This window comes from Aythya marila, assembly GCF_965140915.1.
Source record: "Aythya marila genome assembly, chromosome: 14".
NCBI classification, from domain to species: Eukaryota; Metazoa; Chordata; class Aves; order Anseriformes; family Anatidae; genus Aythya; species Aythya marila.
Window position 1 is genome coordinate 6110876 of NC_139055.1, and position 26171 is coordinate 6137046.

General features: G+C 45.7%; 1 protein-coding gene across 2 annotated transcripts; it reads left to right on the plus strand.

Moving 5' to 3' along the window:
* Positions 1 to 1197: 1197 nt before the first annotated feature.
* On the plus strand, positions 1198 to 26030 carry GABRP (gamma-aminobutyric acid type A receptor subunit pi). 2 transcript variants are annotated; one of them, XM_082771573.1, is made up of 10 exons: positions 1198 to 1510; positions 12476 to 12565; positions 13849 to 13961; positions 16185 to 16252; positions 17771 to 17988; positions 18847 to 18929; positions 21023 to 21160; positions 22471 to 22623; positions 23154 to 23347; positions 23985 to 26030. In XM_082771573.1, exons 2-10 carry the CDS (start codon positions 12510 to 12512, stop codon positions 24297 to 24299), a joined length of 1338 nt encoding a protein of 445 aa, XP_082627699.1. In that variant the 5' UTR covers positions 1198 to 1510; positions 12476 to 12509; the 3' UTR covers positions 24300 to 26030. The 2 variants fall into 2 exon arrangements, with proteins under 2 accessions (XP_082627699.1, XP_082627700.1); XM_082771574.1 differs by having other exon boundaries at positions 23266 to 23347; positions 23985 to 24119.
* The last annotated feature ends 141 nt before the right edge of the window (positions 26031 to 26171 follow it).

Consider the following 26171-nt stretch of genomic DNA (forward strand, 5'->3'; position numbering starts at 1 on the left):
CTTGGGGTTGGGGAAAAAAAAAAAAAAAATCATGCCTGGTACCAGTCCAGAACCTTTTTGTTCCTATGTGAAACGTTTGTTTGGTTCCAGTACCAGCAGACTTGGCACGTTTGTCTTGTTAAGAAGAAGATGTTGTTGGTGATGGGGAGTTTGTTGTTGGCACCGATTGCTTCTCCAGGAGTAGCTGGAACCTGGCCGGTGTTTTACAGCAGATAGCTGCCTCACCACAAATGATGAGCAGTGCTAGGTAAGATTTAGCAGAGTGCTGGGCACAGGCTGCCATGGGGTTGGCTCAGGACTGCCCCGGGCTCTGGCTGCTCTTGCGGACGCATCGGCTGAGGCAACGTCACTGACAGGCGGCCGTCCCGCAGCCCCGTGCCCCTGCACCTTGCATCTCCATTCAATCTCTGCTCATAAAGTGCCCACACGTTACAAGGGCTGTAAATACTGGCTGCGAAGCAAGATGTGGCCTGTTGCTTCTATCACACACGAGCTGGTTTCTGAAGTCAGACACTGTGCTGCTGGGGACAGCATCTGCAGGCAGCTGGTCTCACACCAAAGCTGGATGGGGAGCCTGTCCTGCCTGGGTGTGCCAGAGGGAACAACAAATCCTGGAGGCTGCAAGTCCAAACTAAGAGATGCTCAGCAGCAAAGCGTGTTTCCGTGCGTCCTTGTCTTTAAAGGTCGCTGGCAGATAGCACAAACAGTTATTTCCATTTTTCACATTTTGGGTAGCTAAGGCACAGAGCAGGAAGGAATTTTTCAGGCAGGAGTCCGGTTTGAGGTTGTGTTGCCTTATCATTACACCCAAGAAGAGTATACTGGTTATGATTCAGTGTTTTATTTTCTTTGTTGCTGTAGACACCGTTGTCAAGTCCCAGAGTTTGCTGTAAATAAGCCTACAGTATAAATGACATTTGTTTTTCACAATATCAGTTTTCTGCCTCCTCTCTCTATCCTGTCTTTCCAGCACTTCCTTTAGAAAAGCTACAAAGATAAGTCATGCAGTGGGTCTGACCTGATGCTTACACGCTGCGATGGGGCAGGAATACCACCGGTGTGCTGCTGCCTGGCTCCACGGTGCTGCCGTGGCCACGCTGCCACCTTGCCCTGCACACTGGGCAGCCACCGCTCTCGGCAGGTGGCAGGAGTCCGACCTTCACCTCTCTTCACAGCAAGAGTGGGTGTCTCTGTTTTGAAGCTGCCGGGAGCCCGGCGCATAGCTACCGAAAATAAATGTGGCAGGAACCGATTGATTTATCTGCGTGTTCTAGCCCAGCAATTAATTCTGCTTTTGGGAGGCAGAACCAAAGCAGCAAACATGTCGTAATGCCAGATCGGAGCTGATAATGGATTCCTCCCTTCCTCAGCCCTTCGCTAGCGCAGAGATCAGCCTATTAAGGAATAATCTCCCAGAGCATCGGGGCCGGCTCCAGCGAGGATCACCACCGGCTGCGCCGTGGCAGCGTGGAGCCCAGCCGACGGCTGGAGATGGAGCCAGAACCCACAGGTGCTGGGGCTGGGAGGGAGGAGGCAGCGGGGGCTCGGAGGGGTGGCTGCCCACCCACCGTGCTCCCGAGGGGCCGCGGGGCTGCACAGAGCAGGGAAGTCACTGCTCTAGCTGTACTTTTTGCCACGTTGCTTTGAAACTTATTATCACGTATGATTTTACCCCGTGCTGTTTGCTGATGGTATCTGCATGGGTTGGCCCCAACCCCGTGAGCTGGGCAGTGGGGCCAGCACACAGTACCTGCCTCCTCGCGTTGGAGGCAGCTGCAGCTGATGGTTGCATGAAACTGCTAAATGGGAGCTTTGTGGGGAAACCGAGGCCACCAGGGTGGTTCTGGTCTGGGAGCAGTGGTTGGGGTGTGCTGCCCACGGGCACTGCTGGATGTCTGAGGGCCCTGGGGTAGCACGGGTACAGCAGTGGGCACCCGTCCTGGTGGTGTAGGAGCAGGGGAGAGGAGGGAGCCTGCCTCACACCCTCACCCTGCCCACACACTTGTGTGAGCTGTGGGTTGCGTTTGGCCAAACCATTCAGGGTGCCAAGGAGCCAACTGAGATGCTGTCGTTGGGAGCTGCAGCACGTACCGCTCCCCAGCAGGAAGGCTTGCTTGCCTGTCAGCAGCACAGCAGCTCGCTGAGGCATCAGCCACAAGTGCAGACTCAGTGCCTCAAAGAGGAAGCGCTAAGGAGAAAGCTGCTGCCAAGGCTGATCAGTCTGATCCTCCTGTAAAATTCCCAGTATGTACAGTGACTCTGGAGATGGCTTTTGATAGAATTTCTCTTTAGCTAAGGCAAAAGAAATAAGTTGAATCTTTGGTCTCTTTCACAAATCTTTCTGATACACTCAAGTAGAACCAACGTGGCTACTTTTTCATCCTGACTTGTCTTTTACGTGCATATTGCAGTGTGGGACTGAACTTTTGATGTAGTTTAGCATGTACAAATTGAAATGTAAGAGCTGAAAACGTTGCATCCATTTTCGAGAGATGCCCTGGTCCTGTTAAGCCAAGACCAAGAAACAGTCCTGTGAGCTCTTAACCCAGAAACAACAGGGCTCTGGTTGTCAAAGCACACGGTCTCATTAAACGGGTACCTGAGAACAGAGAAAATATAAATATTGCAGGGAAGATAAAGTCTCAGATTCTTTTCTGCAGACCTGCGTTGTCACAGGAACATGCATGTCTGCATGCTGCGTTCAGAGCTAAGGCAGATCCTTCTGGGAGGTGTTGTGATTGTCTTTCACTGCAGCACTGATCGAGATACGGCTCTTTCTGCCACAGGACGGGGCTTTGGACATCCCGCAGGCAGGCAGTGACACCCAGCAGCTGACAGCAGGCAGATAACCAAGCATGGGGTACTCCTGACATCGCAGACAACCTGTCTGGGGCTGTCCCGTCCCTAAGGACAGCGCAGACAGAGCAAAGCAGGTGGTGCTCATTTGGGAAAATCAGTTCCTGAAGTGATGTGTTTATAGCAGTACAGTCGTGGAGAGAAAAGGCAACGTCTTTGGGGGTGAAACTTCTATGAAAACTCTGTGGCCAGAGATCCAAATGGTGTGAGTATGTGTAACAGGCAGCCAAGATGTTACTCTGCTGCTGCTCTGGATTCATCTCACCAGCTCCAGAATTTGTAGAAGGATGCAGAGCTGGAAAACTCTTCTTGAAACAGAGTCTGGTGTGAAATACGGCTCTAATGAAATGTGACAGTGTGGCTTTTGTGTTGCTGCAGTCAATTCATCAATATGAAGAGGGCAAACGCTTTGACAGGAGGCGTGGGATGATTAATGGGCTGCTACGTGCTTCGTGTTTTGTTGAAATCAACACCACCTGCTAAGGCTGGAGCTTCATTAATTGTAAAGGTTGTTAACAGGCACCCTCTGAACTCTGTGGGGTTTTTCAGGCACACGTACGTGGCCATTTGGGGGCCACAGGCTGACAGACTCACACTGAGCCAACCGCCGCTGCGTTGGGCCTCGTGTTTTTGGTGTGCTCTGGCCTTGGCTGAAGCTTAGGTGACCTGAGGCTGGGTGAGAAAACAGTAGCCCAGCAGTCCAGCCGGGTGCCTACTTTTGGCATGAAGGGCAAAGTTACACTTGGTGTTCCTTGGGTTATCTAACAGGTAACGAGTGGGTTTCTTGCAGGAGGTGGGAAAAGCAGTGTTAAAGCTTTGTGGGGCTGCTGCTGCGCCCTGAGGACGCTCTGGGCCTGGTGCAGTGCAGGCAGCACCGTGCTGTGTTTCTTTGCCAAGTTCTGGCCCCCGGGTGAGCTGCTGCCGGGCACTGCTCTGCTGCTGCCTCAGCTCCCGCTGCGCAATCCTGGTGTCCCTCCTGGCACTGGGAGGACCTCACGGCTGCAGGACGCCAGCGGGGCCAAACCACCAAACCTCAGCCTTGGGGCCAAGCCTCGCCTTAGGGATCTGGATTGCCCTTAGAGGCAGGTGCTGCCTTTGGGGTTGAGCACAGGTCTGTACATTCGCAGAACTGAAAGCATAAAGCCCAGCCTAAGAAAAATGTAGCAAATTAATTTTCCAGAGACTTCCCCCTCCCTTCTGAAAGGGATGCCTTCAGTTGGGGGGGAAAAAGAAATGTCAATTTAAAACAAAAGACCAATGAATATGGTGGCCCTTCTTCTTTTGCAAGTTTAAACACCTCATCTTTCCTTAGAGAACAGCTCTAAATCATTTTATTTGCAAACCCTAAGCAGGAATTTGTATTCATGGTAAGACGTTTATTGAGTTAATTTATTTAAGGCTGGGGCATAATTTCTAATAATGGAAGAGTCTCTAGGCCCAGTGAAATTGTCTCCCTGATAGGACATTAATATTTTAAGGGATTATAATGCTGTGTCAATTGATCTGTGTCTTTAAGGGAGTAGGTTAGAAGTTATTGATGAACACTCATATGAAAGATTATCTTAAATAAATCTGCTGCTCTGTAGACCGATGCCTGCCACAAGGCTGCTTTGCCACACTGACTGCGAGGTGGCTTCGGGGTCTGGGCAAATGGGGATGAAGGAAATAAGGAGGAAAAATAACGCGATCCGAGTCTATAGGGTCTCTCGGTGGCTGTATTTCCCCATTCTTAGCAGTGGGGACCATTTACGCTGTTTGAATGATTTAAAAAGAGGAAACACCATTGTTTGTTTTATTGCTGTATAGAATGGGATGTTGCACTATTAAAGATGGCATTGAACAGTCTTTAAGAAGAGGTTAACGAAGGCACCGTGACCAGACCATTTTAGGGGCAGCGTGCCTGAGGGAAGGGCTGGCAGCACCCACTGCTTGGTGGCGGTGCCCTCACCCCAGGTCATGGCAGCAGCGTGGGCAAAGTGCTGGCAAGAGCCTGAAGCCTGGAAGGGCACCAAGGCGCTGTCCCAGGCTGTCACCCCGCGGTGTGTTGGCTGGGGTAGCTTCTGAGGGGCCTCGTTCCTGGGAAGCACTAAATGCAGTCCTTGCAGCCAGGTGATCCCACCGTGCTGAGGCGTTAGGGTAACTCTGAAGTGCAGAGACTCCTTGCACAGACAGCTGCAGGGTTCCTGCTACGCTGCTGGGGGTGTGTTCACTGGGCTCCAGTGTAAGGTTTTATTTACTCATGTACGAGTTATCCCTCTTCATGCAATAGGCAATGTATTTATCTATTAAAACAGCGAAGTTCTGCTCTGAGAGAAATGCTGGCAGTCTGCTTCTATGTCCATGGCAGCACTGTGGACATTGGACATTTATTGAAGAAAACTGAACTTCAGCATGGAAGGAAACGCAGTCACAAGGCAGCTTTGCGTGTGCTGCCTGCAACAGCAAAATAAATGTGTTAGGAAAAAACGGGCCGTGGGGGCCTTCAAGACATTACATGTCTGTTTTTTTCCCTGAAACTTACTGTGGAGAGGAGCATTTCACTGCCCTACAGAAATTCAGGCTGATATGTACATAAGATGAATGCTCAAGTCTGAACTGTGCTCCTTGGGGCCCCATCCAGTATATTTTTTTCCTACATGCCTGTTCATCAGTGTGTTGTCAAGCCCTCGATTAATGAGCCACTGGCAGCTCTGTTTGTCCTCACTCCCCTCCTTTGACCACGCTGGGTCCTTTCCCTGCAGCAAGGTGCTGCTCAGCTTGGCACACGGCGACACGTCTGCTTGCAGGAGCCTGATGCTCAGCGAGGACAAATTAAAAAGAAAGCGAGTCCTTCTCTTGCTCCTTTTGTCCTCCGAGAGGTCAACGAGTCCCTCCTGCTTTTCCTCCCAGAGGGATGGGCCAGGGCAGGTAGCACTCGCTCACCTAAATCACGTCGTTGCTTAATTGCCCTATGGGCCTGCCGCAGTGCACGCCTCAGCTCCACCATGGAGACTGGCCAAGGAAGTGCTGTAACAAAGCAGTTCCCCTTTGTCCTGGCTGTGGAAGATGACTGAGGAAAGCAATCCCAAAACCACCCAGCACATCTGGAGATTTCTAGTTTTACATTTACCCGTTCAGTGTTTTTGAATCCCTGTTAGCTTGGAAGAAGCAGCTCCACATGTTGGCTGTGTTTCTGCTGTAGCCTTCTGGTAAACTGACTGTGCTGACCATGCCCTTTGTGTGATATAATGGGAAATTAATTAGAGATGAAGTGTCTGATGCATCTCCTCTCCATTCATTTATCATTCTGACCCTCTAGTTCCTTTCTGTCTAAATGGCACTATCTCATTATTATCAAATTCTGCTCACATGTAAATCTTTCCCTAATTACCTTTTGTTTCCTGTTTTGCTTTATTTACTGTTAGTGTAAGAAGATCCTCCGACCTTTATCCACTTCTTTACATGTACAGTTTGGAAGGGTGTATTTTTTTGTGTCCCACGAGGGAGTTAATGCTGTGCGTGCTTGTCTCAGCTGATAGGAACAAGAATAATTACGTCTCACATCAAATACCTGCACATACACAATGGAGGAGACTGAGCGAGCAGAAGTGCTGAGGTGGGAGGGACCGTATATATAGGGTTACTATTTCAGGGTTGGCAAGTAGAGAGCGAAATCATAGAAAGCAATGTTGCTTGGCTTGTGATCTCTGTGCCTGTTGTGAGGAGGGAAGATGAACTTTCTGCACCCAGCCCTGGATCCCTGCCTGCAGTGAGGGGCAGGTTTGCCGAATGAATGAAATCTGTGCTCTGAAATAATTGCCCAATGTGACTGAGCACAGACAGCTGTGAGCTCACGGACCTGCAGCCACAGGAGACTGAAAACTGCAGGCAAGTTTAGATTATAGCTTGAGTTAAGCTATCCATTGTAGGAGAAAAAGGTGCCTCAAGCATGCTAAATTACTGTATAAATGGTAATGACTTAGAAGTTTTACATCCATTGTATTTGTTTAGAGTAAATGAATTGACCAGACAGAAGGCAAACGACATTTTGGAGGAAGAATTTCACGTAAGTAAATCTCAGTAACCTTCATTTTGATATGATTTAAGACTTTCTGCACGTATTTAAAGAACTCAGCCCTGCAAGCTGCAGGCAGACCTGTGTACGTGCTGGGTGGGCAGATGTGAGCATAAGCTGGCACTTCTCAGAGCAGCTTGAAGGATGAGAGTTTACATCTTGAGAACATAAATGCATTACCTGGGTGTGGTTTTAACACTCTTACAAAAGGACTGAATCTAATTTTATGTAAACTCTACTTGCATCTTGCAGTTACTTCTGATCTTCAGTGGAATGAGTAAGGCAGGAATCAGGCCTGTAGCGTATGGGGGTGAGGGGATGTCATATAGATAACAGGACTGTTTCCCCTCTCTCATACTGCCGTAAACTGAAAGGAGTACTACAGTTAAGGTCAAGGCACATAAATGTGTGTGCTACTCGCAGTACCAGCACATAGGAGAGGGCTCTCTGTTTTTATATTACCCTGGTTGGTATGTGTCATGCAGCCTGGGACTCTCTGGGGGTGGTTGCTGTTGGCCTGTCAGTGTGGGTGCTGCTGCACATTGCCCGCTGAGACCCATATGTGGGTGCTGAGCATCTGCCCTGCACTGAAGCACAGCAAGGACTGCCTTGAACACGTGTAGGTATGCGCTACAGCCTCAGCCAGTCACCTCAGCAGTGCCTGCTTTTTCTGGAGCTGAGGTCATTTTTCATGTGATGTAATGACAGTGACACGGATGGAAAGAATCTACTTTTTTTTTTTTTTCCCCAAGAGCAAAAGTTCACAGAAGTTCTTGAAGGATTTCTGTGGGTACCATAAAGTTGCCTGATCACCTGCCCGTGACTCCAGATAACCACTCAAGGCAAGTGAAAAGCAAAAAGCAGAATACAGCGGGCGGCATCCGGCCCTGAGCAGCCAGCTCTCCGTGCCAGGGTCACTCCCTGCCCCAGCCAGCACGTGCCTTGCTGGGCCTGGGCTGCCACATCTGCTTCAAAGCCCACCTCCTGCTCTTCCAGGCAGACACCGGGCCAGTAATGACCTCCTGGACTTGGTCCAGTTATCAGCAAAGTGGCTGAAATTAGAGTTCTTCAAACAGAAATCAGCAGGACAAAAAAAAAGTTCAGATCAGGAAAAAGAAAAACTCAGATTTTGACAGAATACTGAAACATGAAAGGCTTAAGAAAATATTCTTTGTTCTACTTTCTCTTGCTTAACACTTAAACTCTTTTCTCAATGACTTGTTTTATTTGGAAAATACTAAAAGCAAAAAGATTTTAAAGCTAAAAGGTTAGAAAGTTCATTTTGGTATTACCCACTTGCCGGTACTGGTGCTGTTTGCAGGTCCTCCAGCCCCACTTTTTCTTGCACCCACCTCTTCTGTCTCCTTTTGTCCTGGCCAGCTGAGGTCTGAGCTCCTGTATCTGCTGGCATGTGACAGCATCCCACTAACTTTTTAGTTCTGTAACAATAGGATTGATTTTGTGTAATTTGATTTTAGTGTCAAATAACTAAGAGTTTCCAGTAAGAGCGGCTTGCAGAAAAATACAACACACAATTGTTTTCCTGTTAACCCTGCCTTCTTCTTTGTAGCAGCTCCATGTTTTCTCCTGGGCTCCCAAAATAGATTTTTAACATGAAAAATTAAAAAAATTAAAACTTTGTTCTGGGAAGAACAAATTTTCAAGTTAAAAACAACAAGCAGAAACAATTATTTCATGTTAAACTTTGAATCTGAGGAACTTGAGAGGTAAATCGCTTTGAATGAACTGAAACTGAAAGCTTTTCATGATTTGTTTGGTCAGTAAGTTAAAATTTGAACAGCTCTCAATCATGAGAATGCACAACTCCTGCAGCAGCTGTGAGAGAGCAGGTCATGCCATGAACCTTTCCTTACAGAAGCCACTGCCCACCCACATCCCCCAAGCAGGCATCTCTCAGGATCCGACAGCTGCTCGTAACTCAGGCTGGGCAGGGCAAAGAAGGAAATAAATAAATTTGGCTTCAGTCACTCAAAACCATGCCTAGACAAACGTGCTGACCTTGATGTGAATTCTTGGTTTCTACAAAGCCAGTTAGGTCTGATCCCAGGGTACGTGATGCTGTTTGCTTTGTGCATCAGCCTGTAATTGTGTTTAGCAACTACTGCATTCGTGCCAGTGGCCAAAGAAAGCTCAGCACGGGATGGTGCAGCCACGTGGCAGTTGTGAAACTGGAAACTCCCGGTGGTGGTGGTACAGGGATACCTTTCCCTGGAACATTAATCCCTTGAGAGAATACAAGGAACAAAAAGGCAGTCGCTGGCTGTCCGGCCTGTGTGTGCAGCACAGTTCCCATCTGCTGCCTGCGTTGACCACAGATGGGCAAAAGAGGTGCTGAAACTGCTGCCTGGGTTGTATGCTGGGGTTTTCTCCAGGAGACCAAAGGCAAAGCCTAACAATCCACGTCTTTCTGTGCCCAAGACAGAAGAGTCCTGACAGGACGTGCCTCAAACCTTGGCCTGGGAATGAAAGCCTGGGAGTGAAAATGGCTGTCCTGACATTTCAGATGTGGGCTCACTTGTGTTTGGTTCTGGCAGGCTGAGGCTTCAGGTGCGAGGGTGTCCGGGTGCTGCAGGGTCTGTGTGGGGAGCACAGGGGAAGGACACAGGGTGCCTTCGGGCTGCCAGCAGCACAAGCTGCTTGTCACGGCGTTTCCTGCGGAGTGAAGGAAATGCAACAGGCAGGTTATGCCCAAGTTCATCAGGAAAAATTTTCCTTTGTGTTATAAATAGAGGCAGCACCTAAATGGGCAGAGTAAATGCAATGTTTTTATTTCTGCATTTATTTCTTCTGTCTTCCCTCAACAGCTTTTATTCTCTGCACGTGTGCCTGGGTGGCAGCTTCTGCAGTTTGTAGCAGTGTGGCTCAAGGAAACCTTGTGAATTGCCACCTGACACTTAGCAGCTGATCACATCGGGCTGCTTTTCTGGGTGGCTTTCTAGATCCTTGCAACAGCTTCCTCCTTTTGCCTGGCATTGGGATGCCATTTGCCACGAGGGTATCAGAGAACATGTTCGTCTCCTGCTCTGCGGTGAGACGCAGGCGGTGCTCCCAGCTGTGAGGTGGGAGGCAACGCGGGGCTGCGCTGTGCTGCTGGGTGTGCAGGAGCCCAGCACCAAGGGTGACATGGGCAGCAGCGAGGAGGAGCCTGGATACCTCTTGGGGCCCCATCAGGTGGCGGCGTACCTTTGTTACCTCTCACTCTGTTCCCTATGAACAGAATTACTGCACCTGCCAGTGGCTTTCCTCCTCTCGTGTTTTCACTCCTCTCAGCCCTTCAAAGTTAGGGGATGGAGCAGATCTGCTGTCATTCTTGGGCTTCAACAAAAAGCACAGTCTCACAGTTTTGGCACACCTCTCTCTAGCTATTTCAATAAATAGCTAAGAAATGCTTTGGTTATATTCAGTTCTGGGCACTGCTGTCACCTTTTTCTTGCCATTGAGTCCTTCAGGATGCTGAGTTTCTAGCTCTCGGGTACTTACAGAGCACCCTTTCACTGCCTCCCAGCCTTTGATATACTTCCCTTCACAGCTGTGCTCTGAAGAAGGAGAAAAGATTTTCCTTGTTCTGTGGAGAATTAGCAGAGGCACAGAGAAATGGAGATTGTTTAGCTCAGGTCTGTGGCAGCAGCAGCAGCTATAAATTTATCCAAGTTGCTTTGTTTCCGCTGTCTTTGCTAGATAGCGGGTTGCAGTGTGTGTTTCGTTTTGGCTAACTGGTGGCACAACAGGGTTGTTAAGACAACCTTTTACTACTTATGAGGTCTCCATCCACTAGCCATCAAAATAAATAGAGTTTGGCTTGCTTTCTTCAAAATAAGGTCTTAGTAACTAGGATCAGATGCAATAAAATTGTTCAGACACCAATGCACAAAAATGCAAGCAACCACAGCTCCTTTGCAAAATGGATGTTAATGAAGGGTCCCTCAGCTGAAATTCATAAATTTCCATATTTTGACCAAATGCCACTTTATAGCATTATCCTTTCTGTCTTAAGTTCTTTTAATGGGACTGATTCTTCTTTCTCATCAAAATTGTGGCCTTATGCTGTGTAAGCAGGCAGATGATTTCTCTAGCCCGATATGATTGTTATAGCAAGGAGCCCTTGGTAACATCTGGAAGCATCTGAACACCATGTTCAGGCAGAAAGCAAAAAGGCTTGTTAGGAATTTGGACATTAGATAGATATTACAGCATATTTCATTTTGAAAAGCTTCCTGTCTTTCTGCAGTGGGATTCTCATTGCAAGGCCCTGCATTTGTGGTGCCTGAATGCTCAGGTATTTTCACTGGCTCTGCGTGGGCAAAGACGTCCCGCTCCCCTGGAGCACTGCTGTCCCATGGCACAGCACCAGAGCTGCACAACGAGCTGACAAGGCAGCGTGTCCTCTGGGCAGTGATGAACTACCCCCACAGGAAGGACCTAACCCAAGCAGAAAATGCCTCGTACTCGGGTTACTGTGGAACAGCCGAGCTTGAAGCTGAAGTGCTCACTGCCGTGCATGATGAGGAAGACACAGAATCTGAACCTGTGATTGTGCTTTCACCAGTGTCGGGGCACAGGGACTAATGACTCACATTGTCATTCCCAATTTGTAATGGTACAATCAAGAGGAAAGCTCCTGCCCATTCGAGAATGACGGTGCTTTGCCAGTATCTGCAGGTATTTGACACACAGGGTACATGTCAAGTAACAGTGGAGCAGGTCAAGCAGCTCAGTATCTCCAGTATCCTCACCAGCCCATTCCTGCAGCAGCTTGCTGTGGGAACACCAACAGGCGAGTGGCAGAGCTGTTGGTGCCCCCAGTAAGATGTGTGACTGCAGCACTTCAGGCAGAGCAGCGGTGCTGAGCGGCACAGAGTCTGGGGAGTGTTCCCATCGTGGTGCCAGCTCCAAGGCCAGCACAAGCTTGTGGGAGTCTCAGGCTAGAAGCCAGGATTCGGTTCCACTCCCAGAAAAGTCAACGAAACCCATTTGAAATAGAATGATTTCATCCTGTACTGCATGCTGAGTGACTTGCCAACATTACTATTAATAGCGTGGGTTTACCCCAGGTACGAGCTAATGGAGTGCAAAGCTACAACATTTCTGGGTAGGTGATTAGTGGAGCATGCAACCATGAGATGCTGAATCTGTCATATGGGAAGAATTTCACATGGCTTCAGAGTGCGATTAGCTTTAGGAACTTCCTAAATACTTCTCTATTTAATAAATCTTTTCTCTATGGTGTTACTCTCAACATTAGCTAATCACCAACCCATGCTGAAAGAAAATCCCCTTCTAAAACAAAGCGGTAGCTAAAATCTGATCGCCCTGTGAAGGACCTTAGGAGCTGAGTTGTCACTAGTGTCTTTTACCTGGTAAGTGTTAAGATAGCATGGTGCTGAAAGACAACACAAGCTAGAAAGAAAGGGCAGGTGTCACGATGTGCTGAGAAAGTTCAGTGTCATTGTGGGGTTCTGTCTCTGTGCAGCATTTCTTTTCCCTGTCCCCTTCCCTTAAAACAGTTTTCCTTAAACCACAAAATTTTAATTTTCTATTTCACAGAAGAGCAGCGCAAATACTGAAATAATCCCCAGAGATGTTCTGCAGATATTTTTGCTTCTTCAGTCTTTGGCTTTTCCTCCCAACCCAAAGGTAACTGGAGTGTTTATTTTGCTGGACAGGTCATCTGAATTGTGTTTAATATAAATACTGTGGCCAAAAAGGAAATTATGCATCCAGTTTTCCAGCCCATCCAAAGAAAGCTGGATGCTAGAACAGCAACCTGCATAGGTCCCCAAAATACAATCTGTGTGTTGACAGTGCAACTCCTCTTTCCGTGTTCAAGAGCAGGAAAGTCTGCTGGTTTTGCTGGAAACGCCTCCCCCCATGCCTCCCAGCTGAGTTATTGCCATCCCTGGACTGTGTTCAAGTCCTAAAGGCTCTCACACAGTTTATGCTAAGCAGTAGCTGCTCAGTTCTGCTGTTAGGTTTTGGTCTAAAACCTGCAGCAAATCTCCAAGGACTATTAACTCAGCTTTAAAGCAGTTTGAGACTGGGAAGAGAGACGGCTCCTCCTTCAGCCCTTCACAGAGCACTAACAAACTCAACGGGTCACTCACGTTTCCATCAAGTGAGCACATGAACACAGTGCCCGGGGACACTGCACCATAAAATTCACCTTTTCATGGTCCCCAAATCCTGTTTCTCTAGCCTATTGATATGATGGTACAGCTCTGTGAACCTCACAATGCCAGGTACTAGCTGTATTGTCTGTCCACAAAACGTTAATTTTGACCTTGTAATAGTAAATTGGGGTTGAACCCTCTGTGTGCACAGAGTTGGGGAAGTCAAGCTCACAAAACTTTCCTCGTGTCTATGAGGTGCGCGCTGCCTTACCTCTCCCCTTCCAACATACTCGGGGATTTTACTCCTGATGGTAGCTGTAGAGATGCTGCCTGACACTAACAAATGAGGTTGAAAGCTTGTTTAGGGTAACAGTGATTAGGAGGGAGGAGCTGTTGGGCAGTAAGATTTGTCTCAGGCTGTCATAAGCAGGAGGAAAAAAATGAAATGTTCTGTATATACATTTTATGAGGGGGAATGGGAAGGGAGAGATTACGGGTGATTAGTAACTCGGTGATATACTGACCTTGCTTGACTTCTCTGGGACATTTAAAGAATGACCTTATGCCACGGTGTCTGAACACTGTGGTTACTTGTTGAGGTAATTTGCTATACTCCTATCCCTTTAAGGTTTTAATTATTCAGCCAAGTTAAGTAATGTGACTAAGTGCTCATGATTTCAATTAGTTACTTATTTTTAGTAAGCATTTTATGCAGTTTGATTGTTTGAGCACAAGCTGGGAAAGCAGCTGCACACCTGCTGTGCCCAGTGTGCTTGGCCCCATGTAACAGGACGTTATTTGTGTCCCCAGGAGGTGCTCGCTGGGTCATGCATCCAACCTGGGCGGCAGCGACACGACATCCCTCCCTGGATTTGAGAACCTCACCGTGGGATACAACAAATATCTCAGGCCCTACTTTGGTGGTACGTTGGCTCTCTGCATTTCATTGTTTGAAGAATGGTCTGTAATGAGGAGGGGTGAACATGCTCTCAGCTTTCATTAGCATGCCCCAGTTTAAAAGGTTGTGTCCCTTTTAAATTAGTTCGTAACCAAAGCTGCCATCCTCCCTGTGCATCCAGTGGTGTCTTGAATATGTTGTGTGCACGTGCAGGGCATGAGAATGTGTCCATCTATGAAGAACGTGGAATTTATAAAAACTTCAGCACCCCTGTGAAAGATCTGACAGTAAATAAATTCTGCACTAATTGTGCATGCTTTTGCTTAGGGCCTACCCCTTGTGATTTTCTGCTTTATTTTTGTGCATGTACATTTATTTAGTAGACAGCAAGGAATAAGTCATTCTCCTTTCAAGAAATAATGCCTTTTTGACAAGTGCTTTCACTTCACACTGGGATGCAAACTAAACCTACTTTAAACCCTTGTGAAACTCCAGATAGTGAGCACCTGGAGGACAGTCAGTTATTTAGGAACTCATCTGAGGCTGTTGTCTGGCTTAGGTGTCAGGTCTCCCACCTCCCAGGTAAATGCTGCAACCACTTGGAGTAACGGCTTTCAGAATGGCAGTCAGCACCTGAAAAATATTGATTAAAGCTTAAAAAAAAAAATCTATGAAAATTTTGATCAATTCTGCTTGTCTGCCAGAACCTGTTACTGAAACAAAGCTCAGTAGAAAAATTCCCCATCAGCTTCCTCCAGGAGCTGCATGTTTTTCCACTGTAGCTCCTGCAGACTGACCTTCTGCTGCTGGCATCTTTGAGCCCCTTCCTTTTTTCTGACCATGGTGATAAATTTCTGGGACAAGACAGAATTTAGCAGCTTGTTATACCCAGAACGTCTCATGCAGGAATAGAAAAGCTCTATTAGAGCCCGTCATATAAGTGAGCAGATGCTTCTAAATTGCTTAACAGCCATCTATGCCAGACTATGCTTACTATAACCATTAAACAAAAGTGGTTGTAACTTATGTTTGACCTCCTCCAGCGTCCCCAAGTCCTCACAGTTCCGCCCTCTGGTCATTAATTTTAGTAGCAAGTGTCTAAATATCTAAAAACAAGATGGAAGTATGTAAATGACAGCTACCTGAAAAAATATGTATCTTAAGTAAATGAAATACATTGTGGAGTATGGAACACTTCAAAAAACAACAAAACCACAAACCCTTCTAACCTGGAAAGAGATTTAGAAGCAAGTGTCCTGTAGTCTTCCCTACAGGTGACTTAGAGATGATGAAAAGGAGTTTCAGCAAGTCCCACAAAGACGGCTCTGCTGTGTTACCACCTGGGCAGAGGGCAGTCGTGGAAAGCACCAGGCCCTACTGCTAGCAGCTCTGTGTGCAGCAGCACAGCAGGGACCTTGTGCTCCAGGGGACAGGCTCAGATCTGTGGGCCCCAAAGTCATGCTGGAGCCGCTGGGATTAAACAAATGGGGCCCAACCTAAGGGACAATCTGTGTCTTTCTGCTTGTATAATAATGACCCTCTTTCAGAGCCACCTGTTCACCCAGCCCATTGCAGGACCTGGTGAGTGCTCTCCAGTCATTTCCTGGGGAGCAGCTGCCCTCTTGTGGTGGATTTTAAGAGTTAATAATAGAAAACAGGGGCTAAGTACCAAGATTAGGATTTGAAGGCTGAAAATTTGCTCGTAAATAAAACAGCAATGTAATAAAAAGGCCAAGGCTGTTGCATTTCTCGTTTGTAACCCAGTATGTGGTCTCAGGAATCGCTGAATTTTTCTGACTCTTTGTTTTCCTCGCTGAGGAACAGGGATGCTGGTGGACACCTGCTTGTGGAGAGTCCTCAGAGGGCTGCATGTGTGAAACAAATTGTGCAGTGCTTGCTGTTCCTCCCACTGTGCAAACATTGTGCACTGGGTAACAAGGAATAAACTGGCTTTGGCTTCCCGTTGGCAAATGCCACTGAAATGCTCCTCATTTAAACGGCTAATGGCGATGGATATTTGCTGTCTGGTACCATCACCAAATACAGAACTCCATTTCCCTAACAGCAACAGCTTCATTTTGGACGATAAAGTCATTTGTGAGCATAGTGCTTGGAAACTGTGTCTAGCCCTTTGGGCTTCTGCAGTTTTAGAGATAATGTTGTGTGTGTGGGAAGCTGGAAACAGTGCCCACACTGCGGCATCCTGACCGGTTCTGTTCTCTGCTTAAGCTTTCCTTTCCCTCCCCAGGAGAACCTGTTCAAATCGCAATGAGCCTGGACATTGCCAGTATTTCTAGCATATCGGAGAGTGACATGGTAAGGGAAATAATTTGTGTTTTGTAAGAGAGGAGAATGGGATCTGCCTGAGAGACTCGTTATGTTACCATATGTTCAGCACAGAAACTGTCATATTCCAGCTGCTTTGCTTGCCTGTGTCTGACCACTTTCAGGGGTGTGAGGAAAAGAAGGCTCAGTTATGGTTGTAGACTACATAGATGCCATAATAATGTGGGCTTCTAAGTAAAAAGTGATGATCCCAAAAGTCCTACTGGCTTATAAAAATCAAAATAACAGCAACAACAAAACCACCTGAGTGCCTCTTGGAAATTTCCTCTCCCTTCCTTTTCCTCCACATAGCAGCCCTCTGTGTGGGGTAGGGCTGGCCTCGGTTGGACATGCTGGTGCTGTATGAAGACAGCCAGTGTCTCTCCTCAGGGAGGATAAATGAGGTTTTGAGCTGAGACAGGCTGAGGCTCAACGGACTGGTCACCCCCCCTGGAAAAAAAGTAACAACAATTTTCAAATGTGCAGAGACCATCTTCCCACCACTGATGAGTCTGGTTCCTTCCACTTCTGGTTACAGCTTGATTTCAAACATTGCTGAGAATTCCTCATTCAGGTTAAAGCTCCTTTTCTGTTAAACCATCCTACAAATTACAGATTAAATGAAACAGAACTGCAGTGTCCACCACAAACAAGCAATGTATCTGTGGTAAAACACAGCAGATTCATGCTGTTACACAAACACCAGGCCTTCTGAAATTAAAAGGTGTTATTGGTTGTATTTACTGCATCTGTAAGGAGGGAAGCAAAATAATACAACAGAGTCCTGTCTCTGTCCAGGAGGCTCTTTAGAGCAGAGCACTGCATGTTCTTTTATGGTGGAGCAACATACAAGTGCTTCAGACACTGCAGATAGATCTTGGTAGGCTAAATTCAAGCCAAATTAATCACTTCAATTCAAAGTCCTGTTTAAAAAAAAAAAAAAAAAAAAAAAAGCTACAAGTTTCGTGTGTTTTTTTTTTTGACCTTACTTATCAAATAACCGTTTGGATTTTTTTTTACCTTTATTTCTTCCAGATGTCTCTCTCATTATGTATGTAACACACATATAATTTTCCAGCTCTAGACAGTGGTTGGTTTTTAATATCAGTGACTTGCTGAGTGGCCTCAAATCTTCACTTCCCATCTGTTTTCTTACCTGCAAAACAGACACAGAAATATCAATTACAATAACTGCTCATTTCAAAATAAAAATAATTTTAAAACCACAATGAAATAAAACTGAAGCACTGTGAATATAATCTCTAGTTCTCATACAGAACACATCAGAGTTCTTATATATACTTATTTCCCATTAGTATATGGGAAATGTAATACAATAAATAAAACAATGATGAAGATCTGTTGGTTTTACTGCAATGCATTTGGTGCTGAGCTTTGACGGGTTGAACAGCTGTGAGTTCTGCATCTTGTCACACATGGCATGTACCTGCTGTTTATGCCATGCAGGTGTTCTGGATGCTCAGCCTCCTTTTTTTCTCTCTTCCCCAGGATTACACAGCTACCATATATTTGCGGCAGCGCTGGACAGATCCCCGGTTAGTCTTCCATGGCAACAAGAGCTTCACGCTGGATGCCCGTCTAGTGGAATTGCTCTGGGTACCAGACACATACATCGTGGAGTCAAAAAGGTCCTTCCTGCATGATGTCACTGTGGGCAACCGCCTCATAAGATTGTTCTCTAATGGTACCATCCTGTATGCCTTAAGGTAAATCAACCTTTGCCTTCACTGATGGCAGTGGTTCAGAATAGATTTCCAGAATTATGCTAGACAGGAGCAGATAGCAACTGTCAGAGGTAACGATGAGCTTGGGGCCAACAAGACAACTGTGACAGTACTCTACTGATCTGGTACCCACAGTCCTGGCCACCTGGAAACTCCTGCCGAGGATCAGGCAGGATTCCACAACACGACACGTGCTGCGTAGAGCAGGGTCTGCTCAGAAAGCTCCCAAGTTCGGATGTTATGTGGGACAAGGCAAGTAGAGTCACATGGAGGCTGGAGAGGAAGGGAGAGAGGACAGCTTAACAGTAAAAGTTTAACTGTTGGTGGGGAATTACTTCCTTATCCAGTGCCACGCAGCCATCATTTCTTACCTTTAGCAAAAAGCGCACGTGTGTGTGCGCTGCAGAAATGCGCACAGTGATGTGTTAGCAAGCCTCAGATCTTCCTAGCTAGATGTAACGGAGCGTGTCTCAGTCACCTTCAATGCAAGCAAGCTGCTATAAGCAGACTCGTTCACCCTCCCCATCAAAGCAAGCTAAGGTTTATGCACCATTAGGTGCTGTGCCTCAGGTGACAAGGGGTAACTTGTTAAACATGTTAATCTGCACTGAGGCTCCCACCACAGCAAGGCAAAAATCCTCCTTCAGTTAGATTTTCATCAGTATGGCTGTAGAGAGCATATCTTAAGGAGGGTTCTCTCTGACTGTAGCATTCCTTTCATTTTATAGGTCAAAATTTTCTAAACGGAACAGGATCCTCGTGGTCTAGTAAGCTATGAGAAATAGAAATATTCTGTTACATGCTTTTATTGCAACTTTAGAGTTCTTTCTCTTCTTACAGAATCACTACTACTGTTGCTTGTAACATGGACCTGTCAAAATATCCTATGGACACACAAACATGCAAACTGCAGCTAGAGAGCTGTAAGTATAACACTCCAGGGGAAAAAAAAAAAATGAAAAAGACTTTAAATTTGTTTATTCAAAGACTAATGTATGTAAGTATGCATCTTGAATATTTCAATATTAAAATATTAAATATATCTTGAATATTTGTATTTATCATGGTGGCCTCCTGAAGCAGTAAATGATAATGGTCAAAAGAAAACAAATTTGTTTGATCATTTTTCAAATGCTTGTGTTGTAATCCACAGTTTCAAGTTTTTTCTGTCACTATGAAATTTATATTTAGAAAAAAAAAAAAAAGGTAATAAATAGTATCTTCATCAAAGAGTAAATTAAATAGTTCAGTTCTGTACAGAAAGGGTTAAGTAGTAACTGCTAGGTTTCCAAATTTGGTCCTTTTTGCACACAACTTCAAAAGCAACTTGTGGGGATAAGTGCATGGGATGGAGTAGAGAACAACTTCACACATTTTACCTTAAACCTGCTGCATCTCCCAAACCAATCCAGCCCTGTCTGTGAGAACTGTCTGTTACAATAATGGAGATGGAGGGACCCTCATCAACAGGAGGAGTCTCAGGCTTGGAAGCCTCAAAAAAAAAAAAAAAAAAAAAAAAAAGGAACAGTCAGGGAATTCTGCTCCTAAATTAAACATTTGTCTACAGAAAAGTTGGCTGAGAGCTGGTAACAGGTAAATGCACAGACCCCAAGAAAAGCTAGGGTACTACATGGCTTTTACACAGGAGCTCAGCAAGAACAGTGCTGCTGTTACGTCGCTGTGAAGCTCCCCAACAAGCAAGCTCCCTTCTCCTGCTTTGTGTCACAAAAAGCAACATCTACGATCTCAGAGCTGAAAAGACCAGATTAAACTTCTGGGGTTGCAGCATGAGGCACCTAAGGAAGCACATATTATTTTCACATTAAAATCATATTAGTTCACTATGGTTAACTTTATTACGAAGGATAGCTCCTGAAATAATAATGATTGGCCTCTTCTGCTAAAGCATAGCTTGTTTGGGCCTGCTTTAAAAGTGATTGGGTCCTACATCATGCTCACTTGCTGTATAATTCCAATGAAATTACATGCACATTGCCCACTGGAGGTTTCATTAGGATAAGTGCCCAGAAATAATGCTATTTAAATATATGCCAGATGAATTAACAACAATCTATCATTTATTATAAAATTTTCCAGAGTAACCACGATTTATAAAACTGTTTAGAAACTTCGAAAAGTCACATGCTTAGGATTCTACGCAGGGATTCGTACCCTGGACACCTAATTTACGAGTTCATCATACTCAAACTCTGGTAATTTGTGTCTAATAAGAAAACACAATTAGATAAAAATAGAGCCGCAACTGCATCTGATTCCTTCTACCAGGATGAACAGGTCATTATCAGCATAAACGTGTCCCTGCTCGTTTTCTCAAAGAATGGCACTTAATAAAAGGATCAAATTAGTGAGATTGATGGGCTTATTTACTAAATTAAGTGAAAATTTTGAAGTGAATGGCTAGCTGGTGACACAGTACAAGCTTTATCCCTCACATTGAGGTATCCTGTAGTCCAACCTGAGGTCACGGAGTGCCATCATTTACATGCCTGGTGGCAATTTCTCAGCTAGCACATGTGGAGGTCACTGATCACTGCTTGAGCTGTTGGTCTCATCTGTCCCATTGATTTGGGGCAGGAATTCAGGGTTGCCTAAACATTGGATGTGTTTGTGTGTCACCTTGCGTGACTGAAGAATATGCTCAAGGGTTGAGCACTGCAGCAGCTCTATCCTGCAGTGTGTAACTGATCTGGGGATGGCAGGAATATTAAATTATCTTCAAAAAATGTGAAAACATTTTAAAATTGGAATACCCAATACAAATGATTGAAACGGGTTCTTTGCATCACTTGCAGTGATCCATGTTCCCAGCCAAATCTGAACTAGCAGACTGAAAATATAGCAATGAAAATTCCCCTGATGGTGTGACATGGAAAGAGGGCTTTTGTCCAGCCCAGGATGCAGAGGTGCCATTTCTGCTCCTAGCCAGGAGGCAGGGCACAGCAACACCTGGCAGTTATTGGCTCACCACAGTAACACGGCTCTCTGTTCTCTGTAGGGGGATATGATGAAAATGATGTCACCTTTACATGGCTGAGAGGAAACGACTCTGTCCATGGCATAGAAAGGCTGCGGCTCTCTCAGTACACGGTGGAACGTTACTACACCCTGGTCTCGAAGTCACAGCAGGAGACAGGTAAAGCAGTGAAAGAGAAAAGCAGGTAAAGCTCTCTTAAGGATCTCCCCTCCCACCTCCTTCCTTCTATGGACCTCTATCTTTTGACTCAAGAAGCCTGAATCAAGGAAATCTCAAGCAAATCTCACAAAGAGAGACAGACAGAAAGACAGTAAAATCCAACTTGCAATCGGGCATTCTGTAGGATGGAAGCCATGGAACGAGGGATCTTTTAATATACTGTATTCACTTAATCTGTCATGTTTTTTTCCTTAAATTCTCTATTTCTTTCTCTACACACACCTGAATATACTCCCTTCCCTCCTCGCAGGTCTGCAGTCTATAAATACTGCAAGGAGCCGTGTTTACAGTGACTGGGAGTAAAATTAGCTTTCTAAATATACTTTTCTTTTTTTTTCCTAAATGACAGTTCTGTCGTGTTTTTGATGGATTAAGATCCCTCTGTTCATCAGAATTCAACATCCTTTTAATTTTCAGCATAAATACTCTTCTATCACTATGGAAAGGGACAAATCTTCCTTAGAATGATCAGGTTTTAAGAATAATCATGTTTTGTTGTTTACTGTAGTGTACACAGCCCAAGAACAACACGGTTTTTGTTTCTACACTTCAAAGGGATCTATTGTTTAAGCAGCAGAAATATCTCCTGAAAATACTTGCAATCCAGCCCCTGAACGCTTATGTCACTATAATGACAAACTGATTTTTAAAAATGGACTGAATTTTTTTAGAGTATACAAAGATCAGTTACCAAAGATCACAAATTACTAATGAATACACGGAATATAAATCCCTGTGATGATAAGATGCTGGGATGCTTTGGGACATGAGCCAAAGCCTGCTGAAATCAAAAGAAAATCTTGTGTTTATTTCTCAGCCATCAGATAAGAATGAATTTGGCAGTGCCTCTTCAAAGTGGGTCTTGGGAAAAAATGCATTGTGCTGAAAAAGAGAATCAAAGAAAGTATCAGCTCATCCCCACCCTGAGCTACAATGCTAGAATAAAATATTCCCACTGTGGATTAAGTTCTGCAGCCCCACTGCAGGCCACACATTGCATCTCCTGCCAGCCACCTCTGTGTATATGTACAGACATACAGATGTTTGTGTATACATCCTTTGTCTAGGATATGTTAGATATGAAAGGTTTCTGAGACAAGAAGTCAAGCTTTTGTAAGTAATGCATCTGCCATTTCAGTGAGGCTCTGCTGATGTCCATCAGCTGAAGGTCTGGTGCTGGGGGGTCCCGATTTCTGTTTGAGGGTCCTTGAGAATCTCACGTTTGCTGTGTTTCTCCCTTTGGTGAACAGGCAGTTACCCACGACTGATCCTGCAGTTTGAGCTGAGAAGAAACATCCTTTATTTCATTTTGGAGACCTATGTGCCATCTACTCTGCTTGTCATGTTGTCCTGGGTTTCTTTTTGGATCACCCTGGATTCAGTGCCTGCCCGGACCTGCATTGGTGAGTTGCTGCCTGAGGGAGGGAGAAGAGTTCGGCAGGGAAGGGGAGCCTCCATGGCAGGGCAGATGGCAGTTTTCTCGAGTTCTCTGCTGCTGCTCACGTTCTGCTTTTACTGGTGGCAGGGCTAGGTTAGCAGCAGGAAGCATGGAAGAGATTCGGTGCCTGGCGTACTTGCCCCCTGCAGAGCTGAGTAGGGCCAAGGCTCCTGTTAGCCTCGCAGTGGAGGACAGAGCACACATTCCTTGTTACAGGCTTTGGTGGAGGGAGATGTTTATTTGCATTTTAATTGAAAGTATAAAAAGTATGAGCCAGTTGTTAAAGGCATGGAGAGCCTCTGCAAAGCTAGTAGTCAGTGCTACAACAGCAATTCAGCTGACGGATGATTTGGATCTCCTAAATGGTGCTGCGCTGTTTTTGTATAGCAGCAGCGGGTGACACCATGTACCCTCTGTTGGGTATGTGGACAGAGGACAGGCCAAGTCTTTTCCTAAGTGTCTGTAAGAGAAGGTCTGTCCTTTTTGCTTTCCAAGGTGTAACAACAGTGCTTTCCATGACTACTCTGATGATCGGCTCACGAAGTTCACTCTCAAAAACCAACTGCTTCATTAAGGCCATTGATGTTTACCTTGGCATCTGCTTCAGCTTCATCTTTGGTGCCCTGGTGGAATATGCAGTGGCTCACTACAGCTCCTCACAGAAATGTACAGTGAAAACACCTCAGGAGGTAATGTCTGACCTACCTTCATAAAACTAGTTATCTCGGATCAACACTAATTAGTCCTTCATTAACTGAATAAGACCAGTAGTCTTCCTGCTATGGGCACCGTTAACAGCTGCTTCTCCTAATTGTCACTAAACATATGGGTTTTTTGTGCTACAAGTGCCATAGCAGTGATCACAAATAGCCCTAGATCCACAGTGAATTGTTCAAAGTGATCTGCTTCAGTGGCAGAAATTAAATATTCCAGTATGACTGTAGCTTGGTCGTCATCAAGGGTCCAAATCCTGTCAGGAGGAGGAGAACTATCCCACATCCCTGGTGAGTTCCTCACCTGGTTACCATGCAGACATGAGGGCAGCCTGATGCCTTGCTGAACAGTGGGTTGCTCAGTGACATCAAGAATGAGACTTGTTCAAAGAACTCAAGATCTCTATAAATACAGTATGGAAACAGGCACCTCTGGGACTTGGGCACTTTCAAAATTAGGCAGCAGCGGGAAGGCTGGTTTGCACACTGTTTTTTTGGTGAATATGCATGAAGCATTGTGCTTGTATCTTCATCCATACGGTCTCTTAATGGATAAGCACTCTTCTTCTATAGGGGAGGCCAAACCCTGTAACTGAATGCTCTTGTTTCTTAGGGGCCTGCAAATGAACTCACTGAAGAAATGGAAGAAGTCAACATCGCTAACATCTTCAACAGCTCCATCGCCAGCTACAAGCGGAAAATCAGTTTTACAAGTATTGAGATTTCGAGTGACAATATTAACTGCAGTGACTTGACCATGAAAACTCATGAGAAAATCAAACGTGTCTTGAGAAACAAAATGCACAGAATTATTGGTTATTTCACAATTCAGAACCCCAGCAATGTGGACCACTACTCCAAATTGCTTTTTCCATTGTTTTTTATGTTGGTCAATGTGTTTTATTGGGCTTATTATTTATATTTTTAGTAGAAACAGATTGCGTTGTTCTCCCACTCTGGTGGGAGAGGGATCCTGCCAGCGAGCCTCTAGGTATCTGACCTCAGTGAATCTGCCGTGGACAAAATGCTCTGTTGTGATTCCTGAGGTACGGAGCAGAACAGCGCGTGGGGTACGTTAGATGCAAAGCCTTCGTGCTCCAGCAGTAGCAACACTGACGCTGGACACTTGCTTGTTCAGCTGAGTGGCTCTGCTGGGCCCTTGTGCTTGTGCTGGCTCTCCGCTCCAGCCTCCAGACTCTTGTCTGGCCAGGGATGGGTGCACAGGACTGCATGTGGCAGAGCACAGACTACAAGAGGCGGCAAAATTTTCCTGGTAACCTGGAGTAGGTTGGAACCTTCTGGTTTCTAAGAGGATGTAGGATTATAGATGTTGTTCTTTGTTTCCAAGAAATAACAGCAACAGAGGGACCGTGGAGGCTCAATAGCTCCTCTGTTCAAGGAAGTGAACCCAAAGGCAGCAGCGTGCTGTGCACGGAGGAAGGGCTCCCGTGCGTGGCGCTTCCTTGTCCCGGGGATGCTGCAGTGCCAGAGCAGTGATTTCAGTGCTGCTGGCAGCAGCGTGGTTCTGTGCCCCGCTGTTTGTAATGCCTGCCTGACTCACTGAGGTAATCCTCACTTGCTGAAGCTACCCATCCCTGAGGCAGGTGGAGGGGCTCTTCGTTGGTAGAGCTGTGTTTTTTTCAGAGATTTGGGAACAGGAACTAGGGGCGGCAGAACTGTTTTGTAATTCATCTCCTGCTCTTACTGTTGTGCTGTTTGCTGTTGTGCTGCAGTTGAGCAGATTCTGCTATCTCCACGTCTTCCTCACAAATAGATTCCTCTTCACCCTGGAGAGTGCCTTATGAGCAGCTCTTGTTCCTTGCCAGCCATAAACAAGAGCGGCCAATTCCTGTCCCCTCTTTGTACGGCTCTGCAGCTGCGGTGAGTCAGCAGTGCTGCTGGGGAAAAAAACCATGCGTGGGGAGCCAGGGTACGATGATCCAAATCAATCTTTTACTCTCTATTTAAGGCTGAAAAAAACACTAAGTTTCTGCAGCAGTTCATGTTCTAAGTGGGCTATGGAGACTGCCAGTGGGCTTTACGCATTCGTCAACTAGCAGGACTGAGAGCTCTGTTACAGAAATGAGTTAAATATGTGCTGCACGCTGCAAACACTGAATCTTTGGGAACCAAATGGCATTTGGTGCTATGTATCTTTAGGCTACTGGATTTTAAAATGAACGTTTTATGGCAGATTTTTTTCCCCTCTTTTTAGTCTATGTATCTTTCATAAATGTGAGGGTGCAATCCCAGTTTTGTAGGCAAAACCGTAATTGCCTGCAGTGGCTGCTAGTCAGCAGGAGTTTTGGCTGAGTGAGGCCTCTCAGCATGTAGTTCGTATTACAGCCTCACACATGCAGTGGGACCTGCTATAGAAGGTGGGCAAAGCACATCAAACTATAGATTATTTTTTTTTAACTTTAATAACTTTTTATTGAACCACTCCACCACACTATATTGTGAAGGACCTAAGCCACATATTCATAAATCATAGATTTTACAAAGAGCAGCACAAAAAGACAAAGGGGAACAGACTGACAATGGCAAGTGAATAAACACAAACTCCAATAATGAAATGTTGGCTTGTATATACTGGCATTTAAACTCCATTCCATAAAATGTAATAAAGTGAATATTGGTGATATGAACACAAACCCCCCAGAGAGATCCTCTATTAAAAAAATCATTGCCTTCTTTCTGTGTCAATTTCTTTCTTTAAAACCCAACTAAAATGCCCTTGTGCGTTCTACACCGGCTGCCAAATATTAATGTTAACAAAAGGATTTTTTTTGTAGCAGAG

Excerpts from the sequence above, each read along its gene's own strand:
- GABRP (XM_082771573.1), top strand. The coding sequence starts at position 12,510 with ATGTTCTGCAGATATTTTTGCTTCTTCAGTCTTTGGCTTTTCCTCCCA. Across the intron at positions 12,566-13,848 it reads CTTTTCCTCCCAACCCAAAG|GAGGTGCTCGCTGGGTCATG; the intron begins GTAACTGGAGTG and ends TTGTGTCCCCAG. Across the intron at positions 18,930-21,022 it reads CAAACTGCAGCTAGAGAGCT|GGGGATATGATGAAAATGAT; the intron begins GTAAGTATAACA and ends TGTTCTCTGTAG.